Source organism: Pan troglodytes, chromosome 16 (genome assembly GCF_028858775.2).
Source record: "Pan troglodytes isolate AG18354 chromosome 16, NHGRI_mPanTro3-v2.0_pri, whole genome shotgun sequence".
Lineage (NCBI taxonomy): Eukaryota > Metazoa > Chordata > Mammalia > Primates > Hominidae > Pan > Pan troglodytes.
Window position 1 is genome coordinate 34,601,092 of NC_072414.2, and position 18,583 is coordinate 34,619,674.

Sequence of the window (18,583 nt, forward strand, 5' to 3'; positions counted from 1 at the left end):
TGCGCCACCACGCTCGGCTAATTTTGTATTTTTTTTTTTTAGTAGAGACGGGGTTTCACCGTGTTGGTCAGGCTGGCCTTGAACTCCTGACCCCAGGTGATCCACCCACCTCGGCCTCCCAAAGTGCTGAGATTACAGGTGTGAGCCACCACGCCTGGCCATCTTTAATTTAATGGTTTATGAGAGGGTTTTTGATATCAGTTTTTTTTTTCAGGTCAGTGTCTCGCTCTGTCACCCCAGGTAGATGGAGTGCAGTGGTGTGATGTCGGCTCACTGCAACTTCTACCTCCGTGGCTAAAGCGATCCTTCAACTTCAGCCTCCCAAGTAGCTGAGGCCTCTCAGTCTCCCAAAGTGCTGGTATTACAAGTGTGTACCACCGTGCTTGGCCAATTGTTTTCTGGGAGGCCAAGGTGGGTGGATCGCTTTGAGTCCAGGAGTTTGACACCAGCCTGGGCAACATGGCAAAACCCCATCTCTACAAAAAATACAAAAATTAGCTGGGTATGGGGACATGTGCCTGTAGTCCCAGCTACTTGGGAGGCTAAGGTGGGAGGATTGCTTGAGCCTGGGAAGTTGAGGCTGCAGTAAGCTGTGATTGTGCCACTGTACTCTAGCCTGGGCAGCAGAGGGAAACCTTGTTTCAGAAAAAGAAAAAAAATTATGGGTACATAGTAGGTATATATATTTATGAGGTACATGAGATATTTTGATACAGGCATACAATGCATAGTAATCACATCAGGGTAAATGGGATATCCATCACCTCAAGCATTTATCCTTTCTTTGTGTTACAAACATTCCAGTTATGCTCTTAAAGTTATTTTGAAATATACAATAAATTTTTGTTGGCTGTAGTAATCACATTATGCTATCAAATACTGGATCTTACTCATTTTGTCTAACTTTTTTTGTACCCATTAACCATCCCCCTTCCCCTCTACCGCCACTGCCCTTCCCAGCCTCTGGTAACCATCATTCTACTCTCTGTTTTCATGAGTTCAAGTGTTTTAATTTTTAGCTCCTACAAGTTTGTCTTTCTGTGCCTGGTTTATTTCACTTAATGTAGTGTGTTCCAGTTCTATCCATGTTTTTGTAAATGACAGGGTTTCACTGTTTCTATGGCTGAGTAGTACTCCATTTTGTATATGTACCACATTTTGTTTATGTTTGTCTCTTGATGGACATTTAGGTTGCTTCCAAATCCTCACTATTGTGAATAGTACTGCAATAAACATGGGAGTGCAGATACCTTTTTGACATACTGATTTCATTTTCTTTGGATAAATACCCAGTAGTGGGATTGCTGGATCATATGGTAATTTTATCTTTAGTGTTTTTTTTTGAGGAACCTCCATACTGTTCTCCATAGTGGCTGTACTAATTTACATTCCCACCAATAGTGTATAAGGGTTCCCTTTTCTCCACATCCTCACCAGCATTCATTATTGCCTGTCTTTTGGATAAAAGCCATTTCTCCTGGGGTGAGATGATAACTCATTGTAGTTTCAATTTGGATTTCTCTGATGATCAGTGATGTTGAACACCTTTTCATATATCTGTCATTTGTATGTCTTCTTTTGAAAAGTGTTTATTCAGATCTTTTGCCTATTTTAAAATTGAATTTTTAGATTTTTTATTGAATTTTTTGCATTCCTTATGTATTCTCGTTATTAATCCTTTGTCAGATGGATAGTTTGCAGATATATTTGCCTGTTCTGTGGGTTGTCACTTCACTTGGTTGATTGTTTCCTTTGCTATGCAGAAGCTTTTTAACTTGATGTGATCCCATTCATCCATTTTTGCTTTAGTTGCCTGTGTTTCTGGTGTATTATTCAAGAAATCTATGCCCAGACCTATGTCCTGGAGAGTATTCTCAGTGTTAATGTTTAGTAGTTTCATAGTTTGAGGTCTTAGATTTAAGTCCTTAATCCATTTTGATTTGATTTTTATATAAGGTGAGAGATAGGGGTCAAGTTTCATTCTTCTGCATGTGGATATCCAGTTTTCCCAGCACCATTTGTTGAAGAGACTGTCTTCTCCCCAGTGTATGTTTTGGCACCTTTGTCAAAAATGAGTTCACTGTGGTGTGTGGATGTCTTTCTGGGTTCACTATTTTGTTCCATTGGTCTGCGTGTCTGTTTTTATGCCAGTACCATGCTGTTTTGGCTACTGTAGCTCTGTAGTATAATTTGAAGTACGGTAATATGATTCCCTCAGTTTTGTTCTTTTTGCTCAGAATGGCTTTGGCTATTCTGGGTCTTCTGTGGTTCAATAAAAATTTTAGGGTTGTTTTTTCTATTTCTGTGAAGAATGTCATTGGTATTTTGGTAGAGATTGCAAGTATTTCTCATACTACCCCAGTTAAATTTCTTTTTTTTCCTCAAGACAGTCTCTTGCTCTGTTATCCAGGCTGGAGTGCAGGGGCGTGATCATTGCTCACTGTAGCCTTGACCTCCTGGGTGCAAGCAATCCTCCCACCTCAGCCTCCCAAGTAGCCAGGACTATAGGTATACACCACTACACCCTGCTAATTTTGTTTATTTTTTGTAGAGACAAGGTCTCACCATGTTGCCAGGCTGATCTTCAACTCTTGCACTCAAGGGATCTTCTTCCTCAGCCTCCTAAAGTGCTGGGATTACAGGCCTGAACCACTGTGCCTGGCCTATAGTTTTCATTGTAGAGGTCTTTCACTTTGGTTAAGACTATTCCTAGGTATCTTATTTGTAGCTATTGTAAATGGGATTGCATTCTTGATTTCTTTTTCAGATTGTTCTCTGTTAGCATATAGAAATGCTACTGATTTTTATATGTTGATTTTGTATCTTGCAAGTTTACTGAATTTGTTTATGAGTTCTAACAGGTTTTTGGTGGAGTCTTTAGGTTTTCCCAAATATATCATCTGCAAACAGGGATAATTTGACTTCTTCCTTTCCAATTTGAATGCTTTTTCTTTCTTTCTCTTGTCCGATTGCTCTAGCTAGGACTTCTACATTGAATAACCGTGGTGAAAATGGGCATTGTTGTCTTATTCCAGATCCTAGAGGGAAAGGCTTTCAGTTTTTTCCTGTTCAGTCTGATACTAGCTGTGGATCCCTTCTTGTATATGGCTTTTATTGTGTTGAGGTATGTTCCTTGTGTACCCAGTTTCTCAAGAGTTTTTTTTTTTCTCATAAAAAGGATGTTGAATTTTATCAAATGCTTTTTCAACAATAGTTGAAATGATCATATGGTTTTTGTCCTTCATTCTGTTGACATGATGTATCACATTCATTGATTTGCATATGTTGAGCCATCCTTGCATCCCTAGGATAAATTCCACTTGGTCACGATAAATGATCTTTTTTTTCTTTTTTCTTTTTTTTTGTGAGACTGAGTCTCGCTCTGTCGCCCAGGCTGGAGTGCAGTGGTGCAATCTTGGCTTACCGCAACCTCCATCTTCTGGGTTCAAGTGATTCTCCTGCCTCAGCCTCCCGAGTAGCTGGGACTACAGGTGCGTGCCACTACACCCAGCTAATTTTTTGTATTTTTAGTAGAGACTGGGATTCACCACGTTAGCCAGGATAGTCTCGATCTCCTGACGTTGTGATCTCCCTGCCTCGGGCTCCCAAAGTGCTGAGATTACAGGTGTGAACCACCACACCCAGCCTGAATGATCTTTTTCACATGTTGTTGAATTTGGTTTGCTGGTATTTTGTTGAAGATTTTTGCATCAATGTTCATCAGGGATATTGGCCTGTAATTTTCTTTTTTTGATGTATCTTTATGTGGTTTTGGTATCAGGGTAATACTGGCCTTAAAAGATGAGTTTGCAAGTATTCCCTTTTTCATTTTTTTGGAGTAGTTTTAGTAGGATTGGTATTAGTTATTTAAATGTTTGGTAAAATTCAGCAGTGAAGCTGTCAGGTTCTGGGCTTTTCTTTGCTGGGAGATTTTTATTACAGCTTCATTACTTGTTACTGTTCTATTCAGGTTTTGGATTTCTTCATGGTTCAATTTTGGTAGATTGCATGTGTCTAGGAATTTATCCATTTCTTTCTAGGTTTCCCAATTTATTGGTATATAGTCATAGTAGTCTCTAATGGGCCTTTGGATTTCTGCAGTGTCAGTTGTAATGCTTCCTTTTTCATCTCTGATTTTATTTATGTGAGTCTTCTCTTTTTTTCTTCATCTGTCTAAAGGCTTATCGATTTTATCTTTTCAAAATACCAACTTTTCATTTTTATTGATCTTTTGTATTGCTTTTTTCATTTCAATTTCATTTATTTCTGCTCTTTTTTTCTTCTGCTCATTTTGTGTTTGATTCGCTCTTGCTTTTCTAGCTCTTTTTTTTTTTAAATTAAAAAAATAGAAATGGAGTCTTACTATATTGCAAGAGTTGACAGAGCTTGAGCCCAGGCTAGTCTTGAACTCCTGGGCTCAAGTGATCTTCTTGCCTTGGCCTCCCAAAGTGCTGGGATTACAGACATGGGCCACCATGCCTGGCCACTTTTCTAGTTTTTAAGATGCATTATTAGGTTATTTGAAGTTTTTCTACTTTTTTGATATAGATGCTTATTGCTGTAAACTTTTCTCTTAGTAGTACTTTCACTGTATCCCATTTGTTTCTTCTGTTTCCGTATCCATTTGTTTCAAGAAATTTAGGCCAGGCATGGGGCTTACGCCTGTAGTCCTAGTACTTTGTGACGCCAAGTTGGGCAGACTGCCTGAGCTCAGGAGTTCAAGACCAGCCTGGGAAACATGGTGAAACCCTGTCTCTACTAAAATACAAAAAAAAGCCAGGCGTGGTGGTGCACGCCAGTAGTCTCAGCTACTTGGGATACCAGGGCATGAGAATTGCTTGAACTCAGGAGGTAGAGGTTGCAGTGAGCTGAGATGACGCCATTGTACTCTAGTCTGGGTGACAGAGCGAGATTCCGTCTCCAAAAAAAAAAAAGAAATTTTAAAATTTTCTTCTTATTTTGTTTAGTGGCTTAGTGGTCATTCAGGAGCATATTGTTTAATTTCCATGTGTGTGTATGGTTTCCAAAATTCCTCTTGTTATTGATTTCTAATTTTATTCCATTGTGGTCATAGAAGATAGTTGATATGATTTCAGCTTTTTGGAATTGTTTTATTATTTATTTTTATTTATTTTTTCCTTAACCCACCTTCCGGGAAGATTTTTTTTTAAATTCTTTAAGATGTGTTTTGTGGCTGAACATATGGTCTATTCTTGAGAATGATCCATGTGCTGAGGAGAAGAATGTGTATTCTGCAGCCATTGGTTGAAATGTTCTGTAAATATCTATTAGTTCCATTTGGTTTACAGTGCAGATTAAGTCCAACATTTCTTTGTTGATTTTCTGTCTGAATGATCTTTCCAATGCTGAAAGTGGGGTGTTGAAGTCTCCAGCTATTACGGTATTGAGGTCTCTCTCTCTTTAGCTCTAATAATATTTGCTTTATATATATCTGGGTGATCCAGTGTTGGGTGCATATATATTTATAATTGTTACATCCTTTTGCTGAATTGACCCCTTTCTGATTATATAATGACCTTTGTCTCTTTTAAGTTTTTGTCTTGAAATCTATTTTGTCTGATACACATGTAGCTACTTCTCTTTTTTGGTTTCCATTTGCACAGGTTATCTTTTTCTCTCCCTTTGTTTTCAGTGTATATGTGTCTTTATACATGAAATGTGTTTCCTGTAGGCAACAGATTGTTGGGTCTTGTTTTTTAAATCCATTTAACTCTGTCTTTTGATTGGAGAGTTTAGTCCCTTTACATTCAAAGTTATTATTGATGAGTAAGGACTTCTCCCATTTTGTTATTTGTTTTCTGGTTGTTTTGTGGTCTTTTCTTCCCTCTTTCTTTTCTTCCTGTCTTCCTGTTTTGTGAAGGTGATTTTCTCTGGTGACATGTTTTAATTTCTTTTTATTTTTTGTGTATCTTTTGTAGGTTTTTTGATTTGAGGTTACCATGAGGCTTGCAAATAACCCATTCGTTTAAACTGATGACAACTTAACACTGATTATTAAAACAAATAAACTAACAAAGAGAAAACTAATAAAAATGTCTGTAATCCTAACTACTCAAGAGGCCAAGGCGAGATGATCCCTTGAGCCCAGGAGTTCGAAGCTGCAGTAAGCTATGACTGTGCCACTGCACTTCAGCCTAGCTGACAGGATAAGACCATGTCTCAAGAAAAAAATAAATAAAGAGCCAGACACAGTGGCGCACACCTGTAATCCCAGCACTTTGGGAGGCTGAAGTACGTGGATCACTTGAGTCCAGGAGTTCAGTACCAGCCTGGGCAACATGGGGAGACCTGTCTCTACAAAAATACAAAAAAATTAGCTGGGCATGGTGATGCACACCTGTAGTTCCAGCTGCTGGGGAGGCCAAGGTAGGGAGATCGTTTGAGCCCAGGAGGTCAGGGCTGTGGTAAGCCAAGATTGTGCCACTGCACTCCAGCCTGGGGGACAGAGCAAGACCCTGTCTCAAAAAAAAAAAAAAAAGAACAGGGAGTGTAGTCTTGAGTTAGCAGCTCCTATCTTTGTCCCTAATTACGTGTATTACTTTGTTTAATCTTCACAACAAACCTGTATTACAGATACAAAAATAAACATTTTATACCTAAAGAAACTGAAGTTTACAAAGTTTAAGTAACTTGCCCAAGATCACACAGCTTTGAAGTATAAGAACACACTACACCTTGGAATCGTATCAGAGGAGTCACAGAATTGAAGGGAAAGTTGAAAAATGGGCAGGAAGGCATGGGATGCTAAGCAGCAGGGACCCCAGGCAGAACCATATCACAGAATCATCTGATTTGAGCACGCACTTGGCACTTCTACCACTGTATGTCCAGCAGCAGTGCTATTGGATCCTTGATGCCAGCATGGACAATTTATTAACTATTCTTTATTTTTATGTCTTTCTTTCAAAATTCAAATGATAATCTAGTTGTCAAGTGACATCTAGTTGTCCGGCCCCGTTTCTTTCTTTCTTTTTTTTTTTTGAGATGGAGTCTCACTCTGTCGCCTAGGCTGGAGGGCAGTGGCACGATCTCAGCTCATTGCACTTCCGCTTCCTGGGTTCAAGCGATTCTCCTGCCTCCGCTTCCCAAGTAGCTGGGATTATAGGTGCCCACCACCATGCCTGGGTTATTTTTTGTATTTTTAGTAGAGACAGCGTTTCGCCATGTTGGCCGGGCCTGTCTCGAACTCCTGACCTCAGGTGATCCACCCACCTCATCCTCCCAAAGTGCTGGAATTACAGGCGTGAGCCACCATGCCTGGCCCTGTCTGGCCTCATTTCATGTGCTAGTGTTGTCCTAGGTGGAGAGGAATATCTGGCCTGTTTGGCTTCTATAGTAGAGCATTGAGCTGTGCTTCCCACCAAGAATGACACAACCAAAGATTCAAAGGAAGAGTATTTTGATGCTGGGCAACAATACAAAGGGTAAATATCCACTGTACCAGCCGTGGGTATGCAGATGCCCACGTAGCATTCTGCTGAAGACTGGCTGAACTAGGAAGCTGTGCCTTCCCCGTAAAGCTGGCTATTTTTTCCTGAGACCAGAGTCTGCCTAACAGAGCTCAGTAGGACTTCCAAGCAGTATACCAAGTACAGGAGTTTTCACATGAGGACCTCTGCCTATTTCTGATTCACTAAAGCAGGGGTAAATGACCAGCAGAACCAGCCAGCTCTTAGGGTCAATCTGAGGAGGGAGTGTGTAGAAAATAAATGCACGTGGAAAACACCTCCCTAACTTCTGGTCTTACTGATCTTCAGTATGGTATCCTAAGACCCTGAATTTGTATGTTATTGGGCAATATTTCACTGCAGCTATACCTGATTAACCATTTTAAACGTTTTCTTATGAGAGATACAGAATTATTTTGCTTGCATATCTTTGCTCTTCTACACTCTCTTTGCCTTAAGTTTAGAGACCATATTACTTTTGTATCTTATCTTCAGAGTCTAGTATTGTGTCTAGATACACTAGGCACTTAAAAAATTTGACCGGCTGAATGAATGAATTTTCCTTAGCTATCTTTTTATGAAGCTAAATTGATTCTTATGAAATGGTAGTGAATTAATAGTCATGTATGTTTGAAATATTTTATATTTTTTTAGATTAGAAAATAATTCTAAATCTGTTATGAGAAGAAGGACCACAGTGATATTTCCTCTGCTTTTGTTGTTACAGGTTTTCCAGGATTTAGGGATGGAAGTACTGTCTGGAGTTGCCAAAGGCTATAACATATGCCTTTTTGCTTATGGACAGACAGGCTCTGGGAAGACATATACCATGCTGGGGACCCCAGTGAGTATTACGATGATATATATTCCTAATGCCACAGCAAGCCTGAACCTTGCATTGTCCTTACTACTGTGAGACAGAATATGATTTCTGTAGTCAGTCAACTTTAAAGAAGATTGAATGAGCCTTCTTCTGTTTTAAGAATGAGTTTTTCGGCTGGGCGCAGGGGCTCACGCCTGTAATCCCAGCACTTTGGGAGGACAAGGTGGGAACCCGGGAGGCGGAGCTTGCTGTGAACTGAGATCGTGCCATTGCACTCCAGCCTGGGCAACAAGAGCAAAACTCCATCTCAAAAAAAAAAAAAAATTGAGTTTTTCAGCATTTAATTGGAAGGTAACCTTTGAATAATTAACCCCTATTTATTTGTTTATTTATTTATTTTTGAGACGCAGTCTTGCTCTGTCTCCAAGGCTGGAGTGCAGTGGCGCAATTTCAGTTCACTGCAAGCTCCGCCTCCCGGGTTCACGCTATTCTCCTGCCTCAGCCTCCCGAGTAGCTGGGACTACAGACGCCCGCCACCACGCTTGGCTAAGTTTTTGTATTTTTAGTAGAGACGGGGTTTCACCGTGTTAGCCAGGATGGTCTCAATCTCCTGACCTTGTGATCTGCCCGCCTCGGCCTCCCAAAGTGCTGGGATTACAGGCATGAGCCACCGTGCCGGGCCTTAACCCCTCTTTATTAAACCCTGAAGAGCCTTAGAATTTTACAGCTCCCTTTGACAAAGCAGTTCTTGTCAGTCCTGCTGAATTTCTCCTTATCTCCAGGTTCATTATTTGAATCTGTTTTGCACCTTTGTTGTAGACAAGACCTGGACTAAATCTTAAGCGCATGCTAGAGCTGTGCAGAGATTTGATTATTGTGGCCAAGCTCCAAGCCTACATGTGTTACATCTGTGTGTTGGAAGAAAGCAGGAGAACTAGCTCCTGAGTCAGGGGCTTTCAAAATTATGCAGGATTTAATGAGAGGCTTCCTTTATCACAGAAAATCAGGAGGGCAGAGTTCCTTAAGAATACCTTTTTGTTTTGGGTTTAGAAATATCCTGGTCGGGGTGCCAGGTGTAGTAGCTCACACCTATAATCTCAACACTTTGGGGTGGCTGAGGCAGAAAGATCTCTTAAGCCCAGGAATTTGAGAACAGTCTAGGCAACATAGGGAGACTCCATCTCTACAAAAAATACAAAAGTTAGCTGGGTGTGGGGGCACATGCCTGTGGTCCCAGCTACTTAGGAGGCTGAGGTGGGAGGATGGCTTCAGGCTGAGAGGTTGAGGCTGCAGTGATCAGCCATGATCTTGCCACTGTACTCCACCCTGGGCAACAGAGTAAGAGACCCTGTCTCAGCCGGGTGGGGTGGCTCATTCCTGTAATACCAGCACTTTGGGAGGCTGAGGCGGGCAGATCACAAGGTCAGGAGTTCAAGGCCAGCCTGGCCAATATGGTGAAACAAAGTCTTTACTAAAAATACAAAAATTAGCCAGACATGGTGGCGTGCGCCTGTAATCCCAGCTACTTGGGAGGCTGAGGCATGAGAATCGCTTGAACCCGGGAGGGAGAGGTTGCAGTGAGCTGAGATTGTGCCATTGCACTCCAGCCTGGGAAATGGGGTGAGACTTCGTCTCAAAAAAATAAATAAATAAATAAAAAGAGACCCTGTCTCTAAAAGTATATATGTCCTGTTAGGTGGGTAACAAATAAACACTACACAGGGACATTCTATAGGACATGATTCCTCTTAGATGATTTTCCCTGATGCCTTGGGCCTAGCTCATTGCTCGCTTTGTCCTCTGTTTAGTGTGATTTCATAGTATTTGACATTAAAAGAAGAATTGGAGCTGGGCGTGTTGGCTCACACCTATAATCCCAGTACTTTGGGAGGCTGAGGCAGGCGGATCACCTGAGCTCAGGAGTTCAAGACCAGCCTGGCCAACGTGGTGAAACCCCATCTCTACTAAAAATACAAAAATTAGCCAAGTGTGGTGGTGGGCGCCTGTACTCCCATCTACTCGGGAAGCTGAGGCAGGAGAATTGCTTGAACTCGGGAGATGGAGGTTGCAGTGAGCCGAGATCATGGCATTGCACTCCAGCCTGGGCAACAAGAGTGAAACTCCATTTCAAAAAAATAATAATTAAAAAAAAAAGAAATTGGCCACTAAACGAAAAGTATAAAGCCCTTAACCGAGTACAGGTTAGCACCGGATACAAGATGGGAAAAGAAACTACCTCTTTCTAAATGTGTTTTGTTGTTGTTGTTGTTTTGTTTTGTTTTTGAGATGGGGTCTCACTCTGTTACCCAAGCTGGAGTGCAGTGGCACGATCTCAGCTCATTGCAGCCTCTGCCTCCTGGGTTCAAGTGATCCTCCCACCTTAGCCTCCCGATTAGCTGAGACCATAGGCACACGCCACCATGCCTGGCTAATTTTTTTGTATTTTTAGTAGAGACAGGGTCTCCGCAGGTTGCCCAGGCTTGTCTCTAACTCCTGAGCTCAAGTGATCCACCCACCTCGGCCTCCCAAAGTGCTGGGATTACAGGGGTGAGCCACCACACCTGGTCTAAATGTGTATTTTGAATACTCATATACTCTAGTCCGCCTGTAAGGACTGGAGGTATAGGGGGCTAGGAGGAACATTGGTAAAGTGTTTTTATCCAAGAATAATGTAATCTTCATTGCATAAAAGCAGGTATTTGGGTTTGCTGGCTTCTCCTCTTTTCCTTCTTATGGTGATACATATGCCTCTCATTTGGTACATTTCTCCCATGAGTGTCTCTCAGAGCACTGGCACATAAAAGTCTTCTATATTCCCCAGTGAAACTGCCTGAAGTGAAGGGGCTAGCACAAGGAGTCCATGCACTCATCCCCCATGCTGAGGATGGTTCCTGGGTATTCTGTGGGGGAGAGCATCATCTTGAGTAAACAATAATGCTTTCCTTCTTCTGTTCTCCAGGCCTCTGTTGGGTTGACACCACGGATATGTGAGGTATAGACTATCTTTTGGCTGGATCCTCTCAAAGTAGGTCTCTGTACAATTCCTACAATGAAACCCCAACCCTCTGGTTTGTGCAGGGTCTCTTCGTCAGGGAGAAAGACTGTGCCTCACTGCCTTCCTCCTGTAGGATAAAAGTAAGGTAAGAACCTGCCAAGCTCTGGGACCTACAGTAGTTCTTCTTCCACTCCAAATTCTACCATGTTCAGCTGTCCTCTCTTTGCTTCCAGAGTCACCACAGGGATGGAGAAAAGCCACAGAAGAAATATCTTGCAGTACAAGAGCTGAGAAAGATACTTAGGCCCTTGGTTGTAGAAAACTTAATTTCCTACCCATAGACTTAACAAGCAGGTCTTTTCTTCTGTGGCCCAACTTACCCTGGCTGTCTAGTAGCCCTTGAGATGCCTTCACAGAACAGTAGAGCTCAAGGGTCATGTTTGAAATTCACTCAAGAAACAACCTCTGTGGCTGGGTGCGGTGAATCTGGGAGGCGGAGGTTGCAGTGAGCCAAGATTGTGCCACTGCACTCCAACCTGTGAGACAGAGCGAGACTCTGTCTCAAAAATAAAAAATACAAAAAACTCTATTGTATATGTATGGAAAGAGAATCAAGGGGGAACCTTGGCTTGATCAATGCCTTAAAGTGTCAGAAGTGGAGCTGGAACAAGAACTAAGACCTCCTGATTTTTAGCTCAATGTTGTTTCTACTTTTTTTCAAAATATAATTATGTTGCCTTTTTCTACTTATCTCTAGTTTTCTAGAAATCTATAATGAACGGGTGCGGGATCTGTTGAAGCAATCTGGTCAAAAAAAGTCCTATACCCTGCGGGTCAGGGAGCATCCAGAGATGGGGCCCTATGTACAAGGTGAGCTACTGTGGTCCTGGAGATCTGAAACCAAACTGAAGCCTGGGAAGCTCTCCTAATGTTCCCTAATTCATTGAACATAGGTGTAATGAACACTTATCGTGTGCCAGCTACTGTACTAGACACTGAATATGTATTGATAAATAGAGAAGACGTGGTCCTGCCCTCAGGCAAGCTTACAATCTAGTGGGTGTGAGTCAGGAAAGAAACAATTACAAGTAGTGATAAAGGTTAATAAATAAATGGATGTCAATGGCAAAGAACGTTGGAAAGTGTTGGTGGCCCACCTGTATGGGGTGATCAGGAAGAGCTTCTCTGAGGAGGAAACGTTTAAGCTGAGACCTGAAAGGAGTATAGTCGTGTGAAGAATGACGTAACGTGGTGAGAAGTGTTTCAGGAAGAGGGAGTGGAATGGACTAGAGCCCTGGGAGAAGGCTTGATGTTTTCAAGGGGCCAGTGTGGCTAAAGCATGGTGAATGAGAGGGAAAACTGTAGGGAATGTGGTGGGGTCTGCAGGCGCCCAATATGGCATGGCCTCTACTGGTTCCCTGTTAAACCAGTCCCCTTTCTCTTCCATTGGTGGTGGTAGTCAGACATCAGACATGGGGTAGGATTTGATGTGTTTCCTAACCAAGTACTGGTGTTTGGTGCTTGGTACCATCTGTCTTATATCATTAAGGTAGGTCCTGCTATTAAGTAGCAACAGTTGGGTTCTTTTATAGGCGAAGTTTTTACCTTTCCAGGCCACTTATAAGAAGTAATATATGGCCCAGGTGCAGTGGCTTACGCCTGTAATCCCAATGCTTTGGGAGGCTGAGATGGGTGAATTTGCTGGAGGTCAGGAGTTCGAGACCAGCCTGGCCAACATGGTGAAACCTTATCTCTACTAAAAATACAAAAGATTAGCTGGGTGTGGTGGCACATACCTGTAATCCCAGCTACTCAGGAGGCTGAGGCAGGATAATCGCTTAAACCTGGGAGGCAGAGGTTGCAATGAGTCGAGATTGCGCAACTGCACTCCAGCCTGTGCAACAGAGCGAGACGCCATCTCAAAAAAAAAAAGTAATATATATTTTATGTTCCTGTAGCAGTATGCTAGTTTATTTTTTATTTTTATTTTTTTAGCCACAAGGTCTTATTCTGTCACCCAAGCTGGAATGCAGTGATGCAAACATAGCTCACTGCAACCTGAACTCCTGGGCTCAAGTGATCCTTCCGCCCCAGTCTCCCAGGTAGCTAGGGCTACAGGTGTGCATCTAGGCAGCGGATTTTTAAACTTGCTGTAGAGATGGGATCTCACTATGTTGCCCAGGCTGGTCTTGAACTCCTGGCCTCAAGTGATCTTCCCACCTCAGCTTCCTAAAGTACTAGGATTATAGATGTGAGCCAGCGTGCCTGGCTGTAGTATGCTAATTTAAATCCTGATAAGGAGTGGGACATGAACCATCAAGAGCTGGTCTTTTCTCTGGTCAGGGCATGGCAAATGGATGATGCAATAGGTATGCTAGTGACTGATTCTGCTACCTGTGTCTTTTCCCAAATGTTTAATCATAAATAGCAGCCTAGAAACAACAACAAAAACACCATTTCCTTTGCTAGGAACCAGTTTAAGTTTGCTCTGTAAAACTCTGTGGGTATACATATCTGTGTAAAGCAATACTTTCAAGGCAGACCATGAGTTGATGCAGCGGTGTCAAACTTCTCATCTTAAAAGTCTGTGTGTGGGCCGGGTGCAGTCGCTCACGCCTGTGATCCCAGCACTTTGGGAGGCTGAGGCGGGCAGAACATGAGGTCAGGAGATTGAGACCATCCTGGCCAACATGGTGAAACCCTGTCTCTACTAAAAATTCAAAAAAATTAGCCGGGCGTGTGGCACACACCTATAGTCCCAGCTACTCGCGAGGCTGAGGCAGGAGAATCGCTTGAACCTGGAGGCGGAGGTTGCAGTGAGCCAAGATCGCGCCACTGCACTCCAGCCTGGCAACAGAGCAAGACTCCGTCTCAAAAAAAAAAAAAAAAAAAAAAAAAAGTCTGTGTGTGTATGTGTGGGAGGAGTAACCAGAGGAGACCTCAGACATAGTTCAGATATCCGCATTATACAGAAAACAATGAAATCTGGAGAAAGTTAAGGGTTGTTCCCAAAGTCACACAGTTAGAGTTGGGACAGAATTGAAACTGGGAAACTTGCATTGCATTGGAAGAGAAGAATGGAACAGAATCCTGTATATCAAGAACCTGGAAGGAGACCTAGGTTCCTAGATGATTTGATTGGTATAGTACCTGCAACTCAGAAAATATGACTCTTGCAAGGTCATACAGCTTGGGTCATATGTCCAATGTCAATGACAGGATCAGGACTCAAATCTCAGGGTTCATGGTGCAAAGTTCAGGAGACTTTTGGATACCTTTATGGAGTGAATCCTTGAAGGGAGGGAGGTAGGAAATACTACATTCTAAACCAGTAAAAAATCTCTTAGACTGTGTTACAAGTTTCTTGAAGCCACTCTGGACTTTCTTAAACCATTACAAATACAGGTGGACATTTCGTTGTTTTGTTTTTTTTTAATTATACTTTAAGTACTAGGGTACATGTGCACAATGTGCAGGTTTGTTACATATGTATACATGTGCCATGTTGGTGTGCTGCACCCATTAACTCTTCATTTACATCGGGTATATCTCCTAATGCTTTCCCTCCCCCCACCCCACAACAGGCCCCTGTGTGTGATGTTCCCCTTCCTGTGTCCAAGTGTTCTCATTGTTCAATTCACAGGTGGACATTTCTTTTTTCTTTTCTTTTCTTTTTTTTGAGACAGAGTTTTGCACTTATTGCCCAGGCTGGAGTGCAATGGCGCGACCTCGGCTCACCACAACCTCCACCTCCCAGGTTCAAGCGATTCTCTTGCCTCAGCCTCCCGAGTAGCTGGGATTACAGGCATGAGCCACCACACCTGGCTAATTTTTTATTTTTAGTAGAGATGGGGTTTCTTCCATGTTGGTCAGGCTGGTGTTGAACTCCTGACCTAGGTGATCCACCTGCCTCGGCCTCCCAAAGTGCTGAGATTACAGGCATGAGCCACCGCGCCCGGCCGACATTTCTTAATGAAGGAGCAATGAGCTGAAATAGTATAGAACCAGTCTTGGAAGCTAGGACCCTGAGTAGTCACACTGAACTATGTTATTCTCATCATCACCCTCTGATGAGATCTTAGTAAACTTTTTAAAAAAAATGTTTTCTTTCTTTATTGATATATATATCTTATCTATCTGCCTGTCCATCTGTCTTAAGGCTTATCCATTCTGTGAACATGACTTTAAAGTGGAAAGTGGTTTCTGGCATGAAACCAATTCTACAGAAATTTATTGAGCACCTACAAGATGCCTATACTATTCCAGGTGCCATGGGAAATATGAAAATATAAGCCCTTAAAGAACTTGCAGTTCCAGTTCATAATTGTGAGATGGACCTTGATAGCTACCTAAATCCAAAGAAAGGAAAGGAGTAGCCTTTCCATTAAAAAGTTTATTAATTAGATGAGAGATTAAGTTGAAATCTGAAATGCACAAGGGCCTGCACAAAGCACACATAAGAGGCCAGTGGTTATAGGATCCAAACTGATATCTAAGTGAGACAAAGACAATATTGTATTTTTACTGTGGCCTTTATTTTAATATAAAGGTACAGGTGCAAACCAAGAGGTAGGTAGTTGGAACTTGAGAAAAATTCTGTATTTCCTGTGTATTCAATCTATAAGTCACAGGAGTTTCCCCCCAACCCCAACCATTTAGTTCTTGTGCCTTTTTTTTCTTGCCTTTCTGCATAAACTAGGACCTCTAGTACAATAGTAAATAAAAATGGTGACAGTCTTGTTCTCAGAGGAAGGCTTCACCATTTTACCATTAAGTAATATATTTGCAATAGTGATTGTTTTTAATAGATATTCTATATGCTTCTCAAACTGTGGTGAAGGACCAGTTTTTTTTTTGTGGTGGTGTTTTTGTTTTTGGATCAGAGTCTCACACTGTCATCCAGGCTGGAGTGCAGTCGCACGATCGTGACTCACTGCAGCCTCAAACTCCTGGACTCAGGCAGTCCTCCTACCTCAGCCTCCCAAGTAGCTGATACTACAGACATGTGCCATCATGCCCAGCTAATTGTTTTTTATTTTTTCTTTTAGAGATGGAGTCTAGCTATGTTGCCCAGGCTAGAAGAACCAGTTTTTTTTTTTTTAATTCCAATCTTTGGTATACTAATACATTTATAAAATAAAATAAGGATGAATTACTAGAAAAAAATGAAAGGAATATCTTAATTACAAGCCCCAAATCTTCTTTACTAGATTCAACAGATATAAAATTACTTTATCAAAGTTACCCTTTTATTGTTTTTGGTTTTGTTTTTTTGAGACGGAGTCTTGCTTTGTCACCCAGGCTGGAGCGCAGTGGTAGGATCTCAGCTCACTGCAACCTCTGCCTCCCAAGTTCAAGTAATTCTGCTGCCTCAGCCTCCTGAGTAGCTGGGATTACAGGCATGCACCACCATGCCTGGCTAATTTTTGTATTTTTAGTAGAGACGGGGTTTCACCATATTGGTCAGGCTGGTCTCGAACTCCTGACCTCAGGTGATCCACCTGCCTTGGCCTCCCAAAGTGTTGGGATTACAGGCGTGAGCCACTGTGCCTGGCCCCTCGTTTTTTTTTTAAAAAAAAAACAGAGTCTCGCTCTGTCGCCCAGGCTGGAGTGGCACGATCTTGGGTCACTGCAACGTCTGCCTCCCGGGTTCAAGCGATTCTCCTGCCTCAGCCTCCTGACTAGCTGGGACTACAGATGTGCGCCACCACGCCCAGCTAATTTTTATATTTTAGTAGAGGTGGGATTTCACCATGTTGGCCAAGATGTCAAACTCCTGACCTTGTGATCCGCCTGCCTTGGCCTCCTCTTTTGTAGTATATTTATTTATAGCTATAAATTTCCTTGTAAGCATGACTTTAGCTGTATTGCACCAGTTTTAATGTGTAGTATTTTCATCATTAATCAGTTTAAAATATATATAATTTCCAATATGATTTCTTTTGACTCATGGATTTAGAAGTGTGTTTATTTTTTAACACTCAGGGATTTTCTAGTTGTATTTTTGTTATAGGTATCTAGTTTAATACTACTGAGTTCAGAGAACATGCTCCACATAATTTCACCTAAAACAACATGTATACAGACATGCTTTGGATATATTGCAAGTTTGATTCCAGACCACCACAATAAATTATCACAATAAAGCAAAAATCAAAATAAAAACACAAATGTTTTGGTTTCCCAGTGCATATAAAAGTTATATTTATGCTGTATTTTATTAAGTACGAAGTAGCATTATGTATTAAAAATGTACATACTTGGCCGGGCATGGCGGCTCATGCCTGTAATCCCAGCACTTTGGGAGGCCGAGGCAGGCAGATCACAAGGTCAGGAGATCGAGACCATCCTGGTTAACATGGTGAAACCCCGTCTCTACTGAAAATACAAAAAATTAGCCGGGCGTGGTGGTGGGCACCTGTAGTCCCAGCTATTCGGGAGGCTGAGGCAGGAGAATGGCGTGAACCCGGGAGGTGGAGATTGCAGTGAGCCAAGATCACGCCACTGCACTCCAGCCTGGGTGACAGAGTGAGACTCCGTCTAAAAAAAAAAATGTACATACCTTAATTTAAAAATACTTTATTGCTAAAAAATGCTAGTGGTTACCTGAGCCTTCAGTGAGTCATAATCTCTTTGCTGGTGCAGGATTTTTTCTTAGTGATGATGGCTGCTGACTGATCAGGATAGTGATTGCTGAAGGTTGGGATGGCTGTGGCAATTTCTTAAAACAACTTATGGAGTTTGTTACATCAATTGACTCTTCCTTTCATGAAAAATTTTTCTATAGTGTGAAATGCTGTTTGATAGCATTTTACTCACAATAGAACTTATTTCAGAGTTGGAGTCAATCCTCTTAAATCCTGACACTCCTTTATCAACTAAGTTTATATAATATTCTGTTTCATTTTTTTGTCATTTCACACAGCATCTTCACCAGGAGTAGGTTCCATCTCAAGAAACCACTTTCTCTGCTCATCCATAAGAAGCAACTCATCATCCATTCAAATTTGATCCTGAGATTGTGGCAATTCAGTCACATCTTCAGGTTCCACTTCTCATTCTACTTCTCTTGATAGTTCCACCACTCTGGAATTACTTCCTCTACCAAAGTCTTGAACCCCTTAAAGTCATTCATGAGGGTTGGAACCAACTTATTCCAAACCCCTCGATGTTGATATTTTGAGCTCCTCTCATGAGTCATGAATGTCCTTAATGCCATCTAAAACGGTGAATTCTTTCTGGAAAGTTTTCAATAGACTTTGCCCAGATCCATCAGAGGAATCACTGTGACAACTA

The 18,583-nt window shown here is 41.8% G+C and overlaps 1 protein-coding gene across 11 annotated transcripts in view; it reads left to right on the forward strand.

The window, feature by feature from the left end:
• Nucleotides 1-18,583, forward strand: part of STARD9 (StAR related lipid transfer domain containing 9) — a 144,967-nt gene that overhangs the window by 49,898 nt on the left and 76,486 nt on the right. For all 11 annotated transcript variants that reach the window (XR_010151627.1, XR_010151628.1, XR_010151629.1 and 8 more), the window contains 4 exons: nucleotides 8,197-8,313; nucleotides 11,252-11,284; nucleotides 11,371-11,432; nucleotides 12,045-12,157. Coding sequence is in view for 6 of the 11 variants with exons in the window: in XM_063794785.1 (XP_063650855.1) it covers nucleotides 8,197-8,313; nucleotides 11,252-11,284; nucleotides 11,371-11,432; nucleotides 12,045-12,157 (325 nt within the window). In the remaining 5 variants the exon portion in view is untranslated. The remainder of the gene's footprint in view (nucleotides 1-8,196; nucleotides 8,314-11,251; nucleotides 11,285-11,370; nucleotides 11,433-12,044; nucleotides 12,158-18,583) is intronic.